Genomic DNA, 14646 nt, shown 5'->3' on the forward strand with positions numbered 1-14646 from the left:
GGGATCTAGGCTAGGAATTTGAGAGATTGCTCTTGATGGTAATTAATTCCCATTTTAATTCTTTCTTTGCATGATTGATTATCAAATCGATTCCCATTAACTTGTTAATTGTTCAAAGTGGATCTTTGCCCCTAGTAGACTTTGTAATATCTTGATCTTTATATGTGTGTTAGTGTAGTTGTAGTGTCCACTATCCATAAACCGACTTCGGCGTAGCTTAAGCATTAGATCGAGAACAATCCAACATTACCGTTCCTTGTGGTTCGACTCCGAACTTACCACTAGACTTGTTTAGGGGTTAGTTTAGGATTATAATAAATTTTGTTTGGCCGTGAGGAGGTTAGTCAACGACCTAATTTCCCCGCGCTCAATACTTTGACTTTTGTTTTCGAAACTCGCGTTTCTCCAAACTCAGTCAAAGTGGGGGCTTCTGTAGACACTCATTTGTGTCTCCCCAAAACCAAACCCAGTGATGAGTACCTTTCACGTCGAATCATAATCGAATGAAGTGAAAGTGTGGAAAGTTTAGTGTTGCGGATAGTCTTAATTTCTTTTCTCTTCTCTCTGTTTTTGAAAACCTATTTTAAGAAACAGCCAATCCAGTTTTGTTGGTCCATGATATGGGTCCAATAATAGTGTAGTTGGATAGGGCTTGAAAAGAGCTTTCCAACGATATATTATAAGCCCAATTTCGATGAATATTGAGGAAGTTATGGCCAAATTACTGAACTGGGCCTAGTTTGAGCCTTATATGCGGCCCAATAATCTAGAGGAGGGCCTAATATGGATTTATCATTCCTAATGCAATTAGGAATGGTTTTAGTCTTCTAGATTCTTCTAGAAGGTTCTTTTCATTCCTAGTTCAATTAGCATTGATAAATTGACTTTTGTTGACTTTTTAGAGTTTTAATTAGAATCAAAGAACGTTTTTGAGGAAAATACGATTTTATCCTCCTGTACGGTAATTTTTATCTGATTTTAAGAAAACGCGTTAAAAGCTTGGTCAGCGCCAAACGTCAGCTGTAGCGCCTGACGCTACCCTTGGTGCTAGCCTTAGCGCCTAGCGCTAACATCAGCGTTTGGCGCTAATCTGGCATTTTGCGACAGAACTCTGTTTTTGATGTTTTATCTTTTTGGCTGATTTTCTCTATAAATAGTCTCCTAAAAACTCCGTTTTCATTCACCAACTCTCATCAAGATTCTCTTGGTTACTCTCTCTCTCTCTCTTTTCTAAACTAGCCTTCTCTCAAATATAAAAATTCCGCATTCATTAGACTTAGATACACCTAGCCATATTCGAAGTTGCCTTCGCCCTAGACGTGAAAGGTTTAATTTCTGAGGGTTTGGTCCCAAATCTCTATTTCGATTATTTAATTTAATTGTTTGTTTTATTATTTTCCTTGAAGTTACTAACGTGTGTAATTTGTTATTAGAAAGAGGTACGAGGCATCCAATTAAGTACTTTAATGGTTTTTATTGATGTTATTATGTAGAAATCATGCTTAGAATGTTATTTTGATTCCTAGTATCATGTCTAGGGTAACTTTAATATTAAGTATGATTAAAAGTATGATGCTTCCTATTTCTCTTCCTAATATTCATGTTAGTATCATGTTAGGGTTAAAGTTTTGATCTTTATTGTTTATTGACATGCTAGGGTTTGTTATTAATCTTGTTAGTATCATGCCTAGGATCTTGCTATTTCTATGCTTTAACATGATTATTATAATTTGATTATTATGATTATTGTTATTATAATTATGATTAAGATTATGATTTTTATGATTATTATGTTGCTTGATATTTATTTTTATTGCTTGATCACACCTTTTATGCATGTTAAAAGGGAATTTGTACTTGTAATCACGCTTAATAAGATAATTGTTAATCTTGTTTAGGGTTAATTTGATGATAATTCAAGTGATTGTCAATAACAGATTTATTTGTGCATTAAATTCAACCAATATAGATTAAACAGGTTTAGGGTAAACCTAATGATTGCATGTTAGTCAGAAAGTGCACATGAATACGATCAGAATAAAGTAGAGGCCTATTATTAGGGCAGGTTCAATCTCTTTTAGGTTGGATTTGTACCTTCATCCCCGAACCCTATTTGGTTCAAGACCTTATTGGAGTTGACGATCTCTTGGATCGTTAAGGGGTGTAACCTTCACCTCGTGAACGGTTTACAAGTTCCTAAAAAACTTGTTGGCGACTCTTTTGCTCTATCTTCTTTCCCTTTGGACGCCACCGTAGTTTAGTGTATGATCACAGTGGGGTTCAAGCTAGGGGATTAACGCTTGAAATATTCCCTACAACACTAAAAAAAAAACATATGAATTATAATTTAAATTCCAATAATATTATTTGAGACAAAATTAGTTTGAACCAAACTAAAGTCCTCCATTCACTTTAATTTATTTTATCTCCTTTCCGTTCAACATTATTAGCCTCTTTTACTCTCTTCCCATCTCCTTTTCGTTCACCAATCACCACTCCCCTTTCTCTCTTCTACATCCCCTAGAGTCCTAGATCCATTTGGGTTGGATATGATGAAAAATGAATGTGAAAAAATAATTACAAATTTATGAAATAGAAAATTTAGAACATGTTTTATTCACCTTAAGATAATAATATTCAATAAAAATAATTACAGTTCACCAAATATAATTTCAATTCAATAAAATATATATTTTAGTCGGTAAAAGTCAATAATTATAAAGAACAAATATAACAGAAAATTAGTAAAAAATAAATTTTAATCGCTATAAAAATTTCACTCACTAAAAATAATTTCAATTAAGCAAAAATACGATGAAGAGAAAACAAGCTTTAAGTGAGAAACTAGTGTATAGCCCGGACGTTGCCTCGGTTGCTACTTTTATTAGTTATGCAACTGTTAATTTTTTAAAGATATTTAATAATTTGTATGTGTTTTCAGTACTTTTATAGTATAACATAATTTGGGTGCAAGATTGTAACATAAGTGAGAATTAGTTAGATGGTTAAACAATGACTTTTCTTCTTAGAGGTTGAGTGTTCGAACCTCTTCGTTAGAAACGCCTTTGAGAGTAAAAGATTATAGGTATGAATGAGTTTAGTCATAGTTGAAGTGGAAGAATGATCTTGATAATTCTTAGTTGCATAGTGGTGCAGCTAAGTTGGCTATATCACCCTTTAATTGTTTAGGCAAATCTCAGCTAGGACATCTAAGAATCTGCTAGGTTTTGAGGGGTAATAACAATCATTCCACCAATAATATATAAAGCAATTAAGAATGATAATAAAGCATTAAATAACTAATAAGTAAGCAATAAGTATTCGATAATATAAAAGAGATTGAGTTTAGAGATACAATACTGAATAAGGACAAGCCTCCTTGTTTAGCAGGGACACAGATTCGTAGACAAAAGTAGAGTAACAGCTTATATTGAATTATGTGCGAGCGTATACGAATGTTATAATGTCTAACTCTTCCTATTTATACCTAGGGATTCCTAGGGTTACATAGATATTCAGAATATATTCGAAATGTAGAGGATCTTCTTGATTTTTTTTGTTCCCTGTTCTGTAGGTGTATTCTTGGCAAGTATATTCTTGATTGATACTCTTGATCCTGCTTTCCTTGTTTGTTCCATTCAAGCCGTTTTGTCTATTTTGCGGAATTCTTTGATCTTGGATTGATGCCCTAAGTATACTGGGTCGTATATTAATACGGGCCCAACAATTGCCCCTAATTTTTATTTTCAAGCATTGAAGGTGAAAATTACCTAAAGAAGTCGTTTGAAGGATTTTCGAATTTTGGAAATTATTTCAACAGTTAACAAAAATAAGGAACGTGGTGGCAGTTTTAAGGCAATTTATTCGGTAACCGTGAAGGGCGGTTTATTTCTTTCTTCAGTATTTATTGGGTGTGCAAGCTCATGTCTAATCACTTTACTCTTTGCCCCAATTTCGAATTTCATCAGGTATTTTCTCTCTCTTCTCTGTTCTTCTCTGTTTCTTCGCTTCTTTGTTTTTCTTGCGTTTTTATGATGGATGGTACTGTAAGAGTAGTGTTTGCTGGGGTGGATGAAGGGCTGAAGAAGCTGACTTTGGTTGCGCAGAATGTTTTCCCTGCTAAGGATGTTTACCCCTCCACTGTGACAAGGGAGGAGGTTCAAAAGATTGCTGCAATTGCGCGATTTCCTGATGGAGTAGTGGTGAAAATTCCATCTTCTAGGGAGAGAGCTGACTGGAATGCCCCTGGTTGGGTGTGCTTTTTCGAGTATCCCTTTGTGATTGGGCAACCTTCCCTTTCTCTCCCCTTGTTCGTCAATTTCTATGTAGGTTAGGGTCTCGCCTTGCCAGTTATTGCCCCAAACTTGGAGGGTTTTGAGAATTCTTGACTTGCTGAGTGTGAAATTGGGCATAGAACTTGACGTGAGGGATTTATGCTATCCTTATACTATCTGGACCAGTGGTAAGGGTCAGGTTGGTCTCCGTTTGAAGGATGGTGTTGGCCTTTTGGTGACTGACTTGGAGAAGGCGTTTGACAAGAAGTGGTATCACAAGTTTTTCTTTGTGAGGATTGATTCGCTGGGTGATGATTGTGATTTTTTTATTGACACTGTTGAGGCTGAAGGTATTCTATTTTCTTTTTTTCCTGTGTTTTGCTTTCCTTCTTTGTTGATTTATGCTTATTTGCTTGATGGTTGCAGTGAGTAAGTTGAAGCAGCGCTCTCAATCTCCATCTTTGGTTGATAAGTTGTACGAGTTGAGTGCGGACGAGAGATCTTTCATCAAATTGACGCAGCCTGAGGCAGTTATCCAGATAGAGTCCCTAGACGATTCTGATTCTGAACGGAAGGTTGTTCCTGCTATGTCTCAAGGTTTGTTTTCCTTTTTTTCTATTCCTACACATTGCTGTTATGCTGCTCTTTATTGCAAATCTGCTTGTGGTATATTGATTACGTTCTTTATGTTGTTGTTGGAAATTTTATCGTCCTCTTGTTTTGCTTTTCCTTTTGGGGCTGATCTGTATGCAGTGTTAGGTTTGTTGTATCGGTGTTTCTTATGTTTCTTATAAAATCTGTTTATTGTCCCTTGTAGACCTGGTACTTTTTGCAGTATTCCCTTTTGAATTTTTATGCAATGTGTAGATACTTCCCGGTCGTTGAGGTCTCATGAACTACTTAGTTCTTCTTCTATCTTGGATCGCATTAGGTCGCGGGCCTCTCTTAAGGGTTCAGAGGATGTCCCTGCTCCAGCTAATCTGAAGCCACTAAGGAGTGCTCCTCCTCCACCTCCTCCTCGTACCAACCTTAAGAGGAAGCTTGAGATCCCTGCTGACATTGATGCAGCTGACTTCTCTTATGACTCTTTGGCTCCCCATGTGGGTAACTTGCTCTTCCCAGCTTTCAAGGAGTGCCAATCCTCACAAACTTTCGCTGACCTTTCTCAAGAGGTTGTCGCGCAGTCTTTCTAGGTATAGTATACTCCCTTAAAAAAATCGGGAACTCAGTTTGGGTGCCCCTGTGCGTCTCATGACCTTGTTGTGATGCAGAGTTTTCAGTCGTGCCTTGGTGTATTAAGCAAGGTGTCAGAGTTCACTCAGGCTTATGATGTTATGAAGAAGGAACGTGATGCCCTTGTTGATAAGTATAAGGCTGCCACTGATGCTTTGAAGGCTGAAAGGACCAAGTACAAGCAGTGCCTTGCAGATCGGGATGGGTTGAAGGGTACCCTGAAGGAGGCTGCAAACGACTCTCTTGACGCGGCTAGTTATTATTTTGGAAAGGCGCGCTTGGAGATGATGGAGGATTACCAGCAGGGGAAGCATGGGGCATGGGACTATGATGCTGAGAAGTCTGCCTTTGAGAAAACTTTCCCTACAGGGACTACTGCTCCTGGTACCTTGCTGCTAGCCTATGCTGATGAAGAGGTTGATTCTCCCATGAACGAGGATGTCAAGGATGGTCCTGAGGATTCCAAGTCTATTGCTGAAGAGAGGGTTCCTGTTGATAACACTGGGGAGAATTAGTTTCCATGGTGCTGTGTCACCTGCTAGTTGTGAACAATATTTAAGTTTTTTTTTTTGAAGAATGTTTGTTTTTACTTCTCTAGTGCAGTTGGATAATTTGTGTTGTTTTTGTGCTGCCTTGTTGCAGCTGGATGATTTGCTTATTTTGTTGCTAAGTATTTTTACCTCTTTTGCTATATTGTGCCTGTATTTCTTATTGCATCATAGTTGTATTACAGTTGTATTACGTACGTAATGTTGCTTACATGTTTGTGTTGCTAGTGCCTTGTTGGCGCTCCTTGCAGGGATAGATAGTTGTCGCCTTCTTGTGCTTTGTATGGTAGCGTAGCTTGTTTGTCCTTGCAAAACAAAATTGGGTGAGGGGTGGCCGTGGGTTTCCCCAACGGCCCTCAGATGCCAAAGTCAGTACTCGTAGTGAATATAAATTGAATTGACAAAGTTTAGGTGAAGAAGAGTACCTGTCTTGCTGCCTTTGGCTGTTGGAGATTTTTTGGTTTTTCTTCTTTTTTTTGTGTTTTGTTGCTTTTTTTGTTTTTTTTTTATATTTTGAATTTTTGTAAAAAGAAAACGAAATTGAAATGATAACTACGTACCTTTGTTCTTCAGAAATGATAGAGTTTTAGATGTGCTGCGTTCCAACTTCTTTGTACCTCTTTTCCTTCTGTGTTCTTGAGTCTGTAGGCTCCGTTGCCTACTACCTTGATGATTTCGTATGGTCCTTCCCAGTTGGGTGCTAGTTTTCATGCGTTTACTTCTCTAGTATTTTCGTACACCTTTCTGAGGACCCAATCTCCTGATTTGAAGACTCTTGCCCTGACATTCTTGTTGAAGGACCTTGCTACTTCTTTCTAGTATGCTGCCATTCTCATTTTTGCGTCTTCCCTTAATTCTTCCATTGTGTCCAGGTTTTGCATTAGTTCGGCTTGGTTTCTTTCTTCTGTCATCAACCCGTACCTTGCTGTAGGGACTTCAACTTCTGTTGGGATTACTGCCTCGCATCCGTACAATAATGAGAATGGGGTATGACCTGTGGCGCCTTTTGGAGTTGTTCTGTCTGCCCATAGTATATTGGGTAGTTAATCTGCCCACTTCCCTTTTGCTCCTTCTAGTATTTTCTTCATGTTGCCTATAAGGACTTTGTTACTTGACTCTGCCTGTCCGTTTGCTTGTGGGTATCTCGGTGTGGACATGATGAGGGAGATGTTCCACTCCTTACAGAACTTCGTGGTCTTGTTGCTGATGAACTGAGACCCGTTGTCTGTAATGATCTCTGCTGGCACTCCAAATCTACTCAGGATGTTTCTTTTGATGAATGAGATGACGTGCTTATCCTTGATAACCTTGTAAGCTTCTGCTTCGATCTATTTTGAAAAGTAGTCTGCCATTGCTAAGAAATACACTCTCTGCCCTGATGACGGGGGTAGTTTCACAATGTCCATTCCCCATTTCATGAATGGCCAAGGCGTCAACGTTGGATGTAACTCTTCTGACGGTCTGTGTGTCAAAGGTGCGTGTTTTTGGCATGCTAAGCATTTCTTGGCAAATTCTGCAACGTCCTTTCTCATGGTGGGCCAATAGTATCCCATTCCGAGAGCCCTGTTGGCTAGATTACTTCCTCCTGAATGATTTCCACATTCTCCGCTGTGTAGGGACTGTAGGACATGTCGTGCTTCCTCTTTCTCTAAGCATCGTAAGAAGGGACCTGCTACAGACTTTTTGAAGAGTATGTTGTTGATTAGGCAATATTTTGAGGCTTTCAGAGCGAGTGCTTGAGTTTCTTTCAGTGGTTTTGTCCAGCTACCGTCCTCTTCCTCTGTAGAGTCTGATTGAACTTCGTAGACGTTCATAGTTGATTCTTTCTCTATGGCTGGAGAGAGTATGTGCACTAGGGGGATAGCTCCAATTTTTTCTGGGTTAATATTTGATCCCAAGTTTTCCAAGGCATCTGCTTTAGTGTTCAAGTTTCTAGGTACCTGGTCTATCTTGAATTCCTTAAATTCCTTAATAAGCTTCCTTGTGACTTCTAGGTAAGCTGTCATCCTGGCGTCCTTTATTGCGTGTTGTATCTTTGTATCTTTTGCTACAGTTAACCCTGTGATTAGTGCTTCGTATTCGGCTTCATTGTTGGTGGCCTTGAAATTGCACCTTACTGCTTGTGCTATTTTATCTCCTTTCGGTGATGTCAGTACCACTCCTAGGCCTACACCGCGTATATTTGCTGTGCCATCTGTATGGAGTGTCCACTTCTGCGTAGCCTTTGGTTCCCATAATGCCAGTACTTCTTTCTGTGCTTCTTCCTCAAGGGCTGGGCTGAAGTCTGCTACAAAGTCTGCCAAGGCTTGTGATTTGATTGCAGTTCTAGACTCGTATTGTATATCGTACCTGCTTAGATGTAGGGCCTATTTCTCCATCCTCCCTGACATTTCTGGCTTTCTCATGTTGGCTTTGATGGGATAGTTGGTTCGTACTCGTATAGGATGACTTTCAAAGTATGGGCGTAGCTTTATTGAGGCAGTAACTAAAGCTAAAATAATTTTCTCTAAGGATGCGTACCTCGTTTCCGCACTGAGTAGGGTTTTGCTTACGTAATAGATGGGAAATTGCTCTTTGTCTTCTTCTCTTGTGAGGACTGCACTGAGCGTCCCTTCTGACACTGCGAGGTACAACTGGAGGGGCTCCCCTTCCTTAGGTTTAGAGAGTATCAACGGGTTGGCCAAATACTCCTTTAGCTTCTAAAATGCTTCGTCGTGCTCTTGTTCCCATTTGAATTCCTTGTTCTTCTTCAGGACTTCATAGAAGGCTCTGTTCTTGTCGGAGGATTTTGAGATGAACCTGTTTAGTGCTGCGATTTCTCCTGTTAAGCTCTGTACATTCTTCTTAGACTTTGGTTGCTCCAGGTCCAGGATGGCTTTGACTTGGTCTGGGCTTGCTTCTATTCCTCTCTTGCGTAACCATGTACCCTAGGAACTTTCTTGACTGTACTCCGAATGTGCATTTTGTGGGATTTAGCTTCTTGCCGTACTGCTTCAAGATGGCGAAGGCTTCTCTAAGGTCTCTGACGTGATCATCTTCCTTCTTGGATTTAACTACCATGTCGTCTATGTAAACCTCTATTGTGTTTCCAATTTTTTCCTCAAACATCTTGTTCACCAACCTTTGATATGTTGCTCATGCGTTTTTCAATCCAAAAGGCATTACCTTGTAGCAATAGATTCCTTGACTAGTGATGAAAGCGTTTTTTCCTTGGTTGTCTTTATGCATGAGGATTTGATTGTACCCACTATATGCGTCCATGAAGGATAGCAGCTCGTGCCCTACTGTTGCGTCTACCATGGCATCGATGTGAGGTAAAGGGAACGGATCCTTTGGGCATGCCTTGTTAATATCTGTGAAGTTAATGCAGATTCGCCATTTTCCGTTCTTTTTTCTGCCTACCACCACGTTAGCGAGCCATTCTGGGTACTTCACCTCTCTGATCTTCCCTGTCTTCAATAGGTTTTGAATTTCTTCATTGATGATCTTGTTCCTTTCTGGCGCAAATTTCCTTCTCTTTTGCTTTACTGGTGTATGTATTGGGTCTACGTTCAGTTTGTGAGTGATCACATCTGGGGAGATGCCTTTCATGTCTTCGTGGGTCCAAGCGAATGCATCTTTTTCTTCTTCTAAGAAATCATAAATTTGCTGACGGAGATCTGAATTCAATTCTGATCCTATTCTGACCTTTTGATCTGGATGGTTGGGGTTCAGCTGGACTTCCGTGGCTTCCTGTTCTTCTACTATGCTCAATTTCTCTTGGCCCAGCTGACCCTCTGATTGCTATGCTGAACTCTTTTCTGTAGATGTTGCTTTTAGTGCGATCTTGTAACATTCCTTGGCTTCCTTAGGATCTCCTCTGATTTCTTGGATACCCCACCTGGTAGGGAATTTGATGATTTGATGGTACGTGGAGGGGATGGCCTTCATCTCATGTATCCATGGTCTGCCTAGGATTATATTGTATGATGACAAAGTGTCAATCACCAGGAACTTGACTTGTAAGTTGACTCCTTTCGCATAGGTAGCTAATGTTATTTCTACACTTGTTTTCTTGGTTTCCCCACTGAATCCTACTAGCATTGTTGACTTATTGATGATGTTCTTCTCGTCGATGTTCATATGTTTCAGGGTATCAAGCATGATGATGTTTGCAGAGCTTCCATTATCAACAAGGATTCACTTGATCATACAATTTCCAACTGGGAGTGAAATCACTAGACTGTCATGATGGCCTTCTATTGCATCGCTCTCTTCAAACATGATGGGAATGTCCACTTTTGATTTTTCCCTTCTGTCGGGCTGATCCTTATTGCTTTCCTTCGCATGCCGCTTCGCTGCTGAATATGTTAAGCCGCATACTTCTGACCCTCCTGATATGAAACAGATGGTTTTGACAATAGGAGGAGGAGGTGGGGGGCCTCCTTGCTTTGATTCTCTTTCCTTCCCCGGAGCTTTGGATCTATCTGACAGAAGTTCTTTGAGATATCCTTTCTTCAGCAGGTAAGCAACCTCCTTTCTGAGCGCGACACATTCATCGGTTGTATGGCCAATATCTGAATGGAAATCGCACCATCTTGATGGATCTTTCTTCTCTCCAGGCCTGTCACTCTTTCTAGGCCACTGCACGGTGTCTCCCATCTTGTTCAGGGTCCTAATTACTCCTGTAGGGTTAACATTGAAACAATACTCATGCAATTTAGGTGGGAGTTCAGGATCTTCTCTCCAATGTGAGAATTCTTCCTCAACAGCATTGATTGATCCTTCATTGCATCAAAGCGGGAACGCTGATACGGGTTGAATCGATGATCTCTCATGGGAAAATTGTTGTTCCTTCTTGACTGGCGATCTGGCTCTGGGGTCTTTCTTCAAACCTGACCTGAGCCATAGCTTTGGCTTGTACATCCTCGAAGGTCGTACAGGGATATTTGGTCAACTCTTTGTAGAGCTCACTATGGTCTAGCAACCCTCTTCTGAATACTTCAATTGTTGTAAGAGCATCGCATTTGTGTATCCCAATCTTCTCCTTGTTGAACCTGTCAAGATATTCCCTCAAGGATTCTCCGTGTTTTTGCACAACACGGTACAGATCTGAGGATTGCTTTTCGATTTTCCTGCTACTAGCAAATTGAATCTTGAATAGATTTACCATTCCTGCAAAAGATCGAATTATCCCATTATCTAAATTAATGAACCAAGTTAGGGCTGGACCTGACAATGTGGCTCCAAAGCCTTTGCACATGATAGCCTCTCTGATATCTCTAGGGATTGAGCTTGTCATCATCTTCTGCTTGTAGAGGGACACGTGCTCATCAAGGTCTGTTGTTCCGTCGTACATAGCCATGTTGGGCTTGCTGAACCTCTTTGGCACTTCTACCATGGCGATCTCTTATGAGAAAGGAGAATCTATATAGCCATCCGCTGCCTCTTCTTCCATGGGCTTTGGCACTCTAGGGATTTTGGCGATCTTGGCCTCAAATGCCTTGAGGTATTCCTTAACCACCTTCTCTATTCTTCCCTGCTCAGTTCCTTCTTTTCTATCCTTCTTGAGAGTTCCTGCATCTAGAGAATCTAGTTCTAGGGGAATTTCCCTGTTGTTAGATCCTTTTTCCCCGTTAGGGGTGTGGAAAGTTCGAGACATGTCAAGCTGCATGGCTATACTTTCGGTGCTTTTTCTGGTGTTAACGATTTTAGATGTAACTAATTGTATTTGGCTACGGAGGGCTTCATTTTGTTTGGTTAAGCTGGTGAGTTTGGCTTCGGTTTGGACCTTTTGGGCCAACAATGTTTTGATTTGGCTTTTCTATTGGTCTAAGGTTTGACGGAATGCGTTCATTCCTTCATTGATTTTGGCAATGGTAAAGGGTACTGGTTGTCCAATCATGGTGATTGTCTCGGTTTTTGATGAATTGGTAGGTTAATTGATTATTAGCCCCACGGTGGGCGCCAAATAGTTTAGGCAAATCTCAGCTAGGACATCTAAGAATCTGCTAGGTTTTGAGGGGGTAATAACAATCATTCCACCAATAATATATAAAGCAATTAAGAATGATAATAAAGCATTAAATAACTAATAAGTAAGCAATAAGTATTCGATAAGATCAAAGAGATTGAGTTTAGAGATACAATACTGAATAAGGACAAGCCTCCTTGTTCAGCAGGGACACAGATCCGTAGACAAAAGTAGAGTAATAGCTTATATTGAATTATGTGCGAGCGTATATGAATGTTATAATGTCTAACTCTTCCTATTTATACCCAGGGATTCATAGGGTTACATAGATATTCAAAATATATTCGAAATGTAGAGGATCTTCTTGATTTTTTTTGTTCCCTGTTCTGTAGGTGTATTCTTGACAAGTATCTTCTTGATTGATACTCTTGATCCTGCTTTCCTTGTTTGTTCCAATCAAGCCGTTTTGTCTATTTTGCGGAATTCTTTTATCTTGGATTGGTGCCCTAAGTATACTGGGTCGTATATTAATACGAGCCCAACATTAATCATCAATTTTCTAAAAAAAAATCGCACAAGTCTTTTATCCTCCTCTTAAAATACTTCTTGATCCAAATCATCCATTGCTCCATATTCTCCCTTTCGCTTTCTTGCAATTCACAATGAATTGCTTTCTCCAGCAATTTCTCCCTCCTCAAGTTTTTTTTTCCCCTTAGGCCGCATCATCAATTTAAGGAGGTATCATCGTAATTTTGGCTTTGCTTCTATCTGGCTAAGAATCCATGCTTACCTCTTCTTTATTTGACGCGTGAATGGACTTCTCAAATTCTGTCTCATGTTGGTTATATAAAAGAATTTGAATTTACAGGTCAGGGTCCTCCTTCTACTGCTGATTTGCGTGTTAAATTATCTGCTGATATTTCTCAACCTCTTATTCCTGGCTGCTTTGTGCCACTTGAAGGTGATAGAATTATCTTCGTTTATTTTAGATATGAGGGAATCTTTCATTTTTGCAAAAACTATGGTTTTGCAGGACACTCCAAAGAACGCTGCAAGGTCAATACAGAATTTGCCAAATGACATATGAAATACCGTGCTGCTGCTCTTGAAAAAAGGGCATAAGGGTTTTGTATGGCCCTCGTGATCATAATAACTACACTAATTTTATTCGAGGCATTCTTGACAAGGATAAATACAGACACCCGGAAGCAAATCTGGTTCGACTTGAGGAACCAAAAGACATACCTCTAGAAGATCGCAATCTCGTTGGAGATGGCGATTCGGATTCCGGATATACTTCGGAAAAATCTGGAAGTGATTCTTCGAAACTCTCCTGAGGTTGAAAGCGGAGCAATTTCTTAGGCTTTAAGCCCACCTGGTACTCGCCTGGGATCCTTATGCTCAATATTTTCCCTCTAATCAGCGTGTTGAGTCTCTTAGAGGAACGCATGTGGCCTCTCGTGTGGTAACTTCTAACTCTACTCAAGTTCCATTTGTGAACTCTTTTTCTGCTACAATGACTATCTTTATAGGTGTTGTCTAGTGACGGATCCAGAAATTTGAAAATGAGGTCCAAAATTTTTTAAACTTATATGACTCAAAAATTAGAGATGTTGATATTATTAACGGAAATTCCACCAAATGCCCCTAAGTTATTTTTTTATTCACCAAATACCCATCAAAACTTTCAAATTCACCAAATACTCCCGAGTTTAAGAAAAATGTCGCCAAATGCCCTTAATGACTAACGACGGTTAACACCGTTAGTCATTAAAGTTAATTAGGCTACGTGGTATGCTGCAATTGGTTCTCTTTTAATTAATTAATTAATTGAATTAATTACTTAATTAATATAAAAAACAATTAAACCCACCCCAGCCACCCCCCTATCAACCGGCCGCCGGCGCCGATGGTCCTTCCACCCTTAGCCGGAAACCGGCGCCGGTGGTCCCTTTTTGCCGGCGAAGGCAGCCCCCACCCTCCGACACCCTCTACCCCCAGCCCTTCTCCCTTCGTTTCCCCTCCCCTTAAACCCTTCCCCAACCTCGAAAAACCCTTTAATCGAAGCGACCGGCATCCAAACCTCCTCCCCAGCGCCGGCGAACCACTTTCGCCCTATCCCCCCATTCCCACCCCCTTTCCCCCCTAAACCACCACCTTAAAGAACCGAAAAATCCCCAAATCAAAACCCTAGATTTCGATTTGGGGTTTTTTCGATTAAGGGGTTTTTCGGTTCTTTAGGGTGGTAGTTTAGGGGGGAAAGGGGGTGGGGATGGCGGGGGGTGGGAAGAAAGTGGTTAGCCGGTGCCGGAGAGGAGGTTTGGACGTCGGTCGCTTCGATTAAGGGGTTTTTCAAGGTTGTGCAGGGGTTTATGGGGAGGGGAAACGGAGGGAGAAGGGGCTGGGGGTAGGGGGAGGGGGTGCCGGAGGGTGGGGGGCTGCCCTCGCCGGTGAAAAGGGACCACCGGCGCAGGGGGAGGGGTGGGATGTGGCGGTGGTGGCGGTGGTCGGGCGTTGGGGGTGGGGTGGGTCTTGGATGGTTGGGTATTTTTTTTTTTAATTTTTTTTTAATTTTTTTAAAGTTTTTTTAATAATTAATTAACCAATTAGAGGCTGCCACGTGGCATATTAGTCATTA

General features: G+C 40.5%; 1 protein-coding gene across 1 annotated transcript; it reads right to left on the reverse strand.

The window, feature by feature from the left end:
• Positions 1-10234: 10234 nt before the first annotated feature.
• LOC110682839 lies at positions 10235-10696 on the reverse strand. Its single transcript, XM_021859185.1, has one exon. It carries the CDS (start codon positions 10694-10696, stop codon positions 10235-10237), a length of 462 nt encoding a protein of 153 aa, XP_021714877.1.
• Between the last annotated feature and the right edge of the window lie 3950 nt (positions 10697-14646).

This window comes from Chenopodium quinoa, unplaced genomic scaffold (genome assembly GCF_001683475.1).
Source record: "Chenopodium quinoa cultivar QQ74 unplaced genomic scaffold, ASM168347v1, whole genome shotgun sequence".
In the NCBI taxonomy this organism is placed as follows: domain Eukaryota; kingdom Viridiplantae; phylum Streptophyta; class Magnoliopsida; order Caryophyllales; family Amaranthaceae; genus Chenopodium; species Chenopodium quinoa.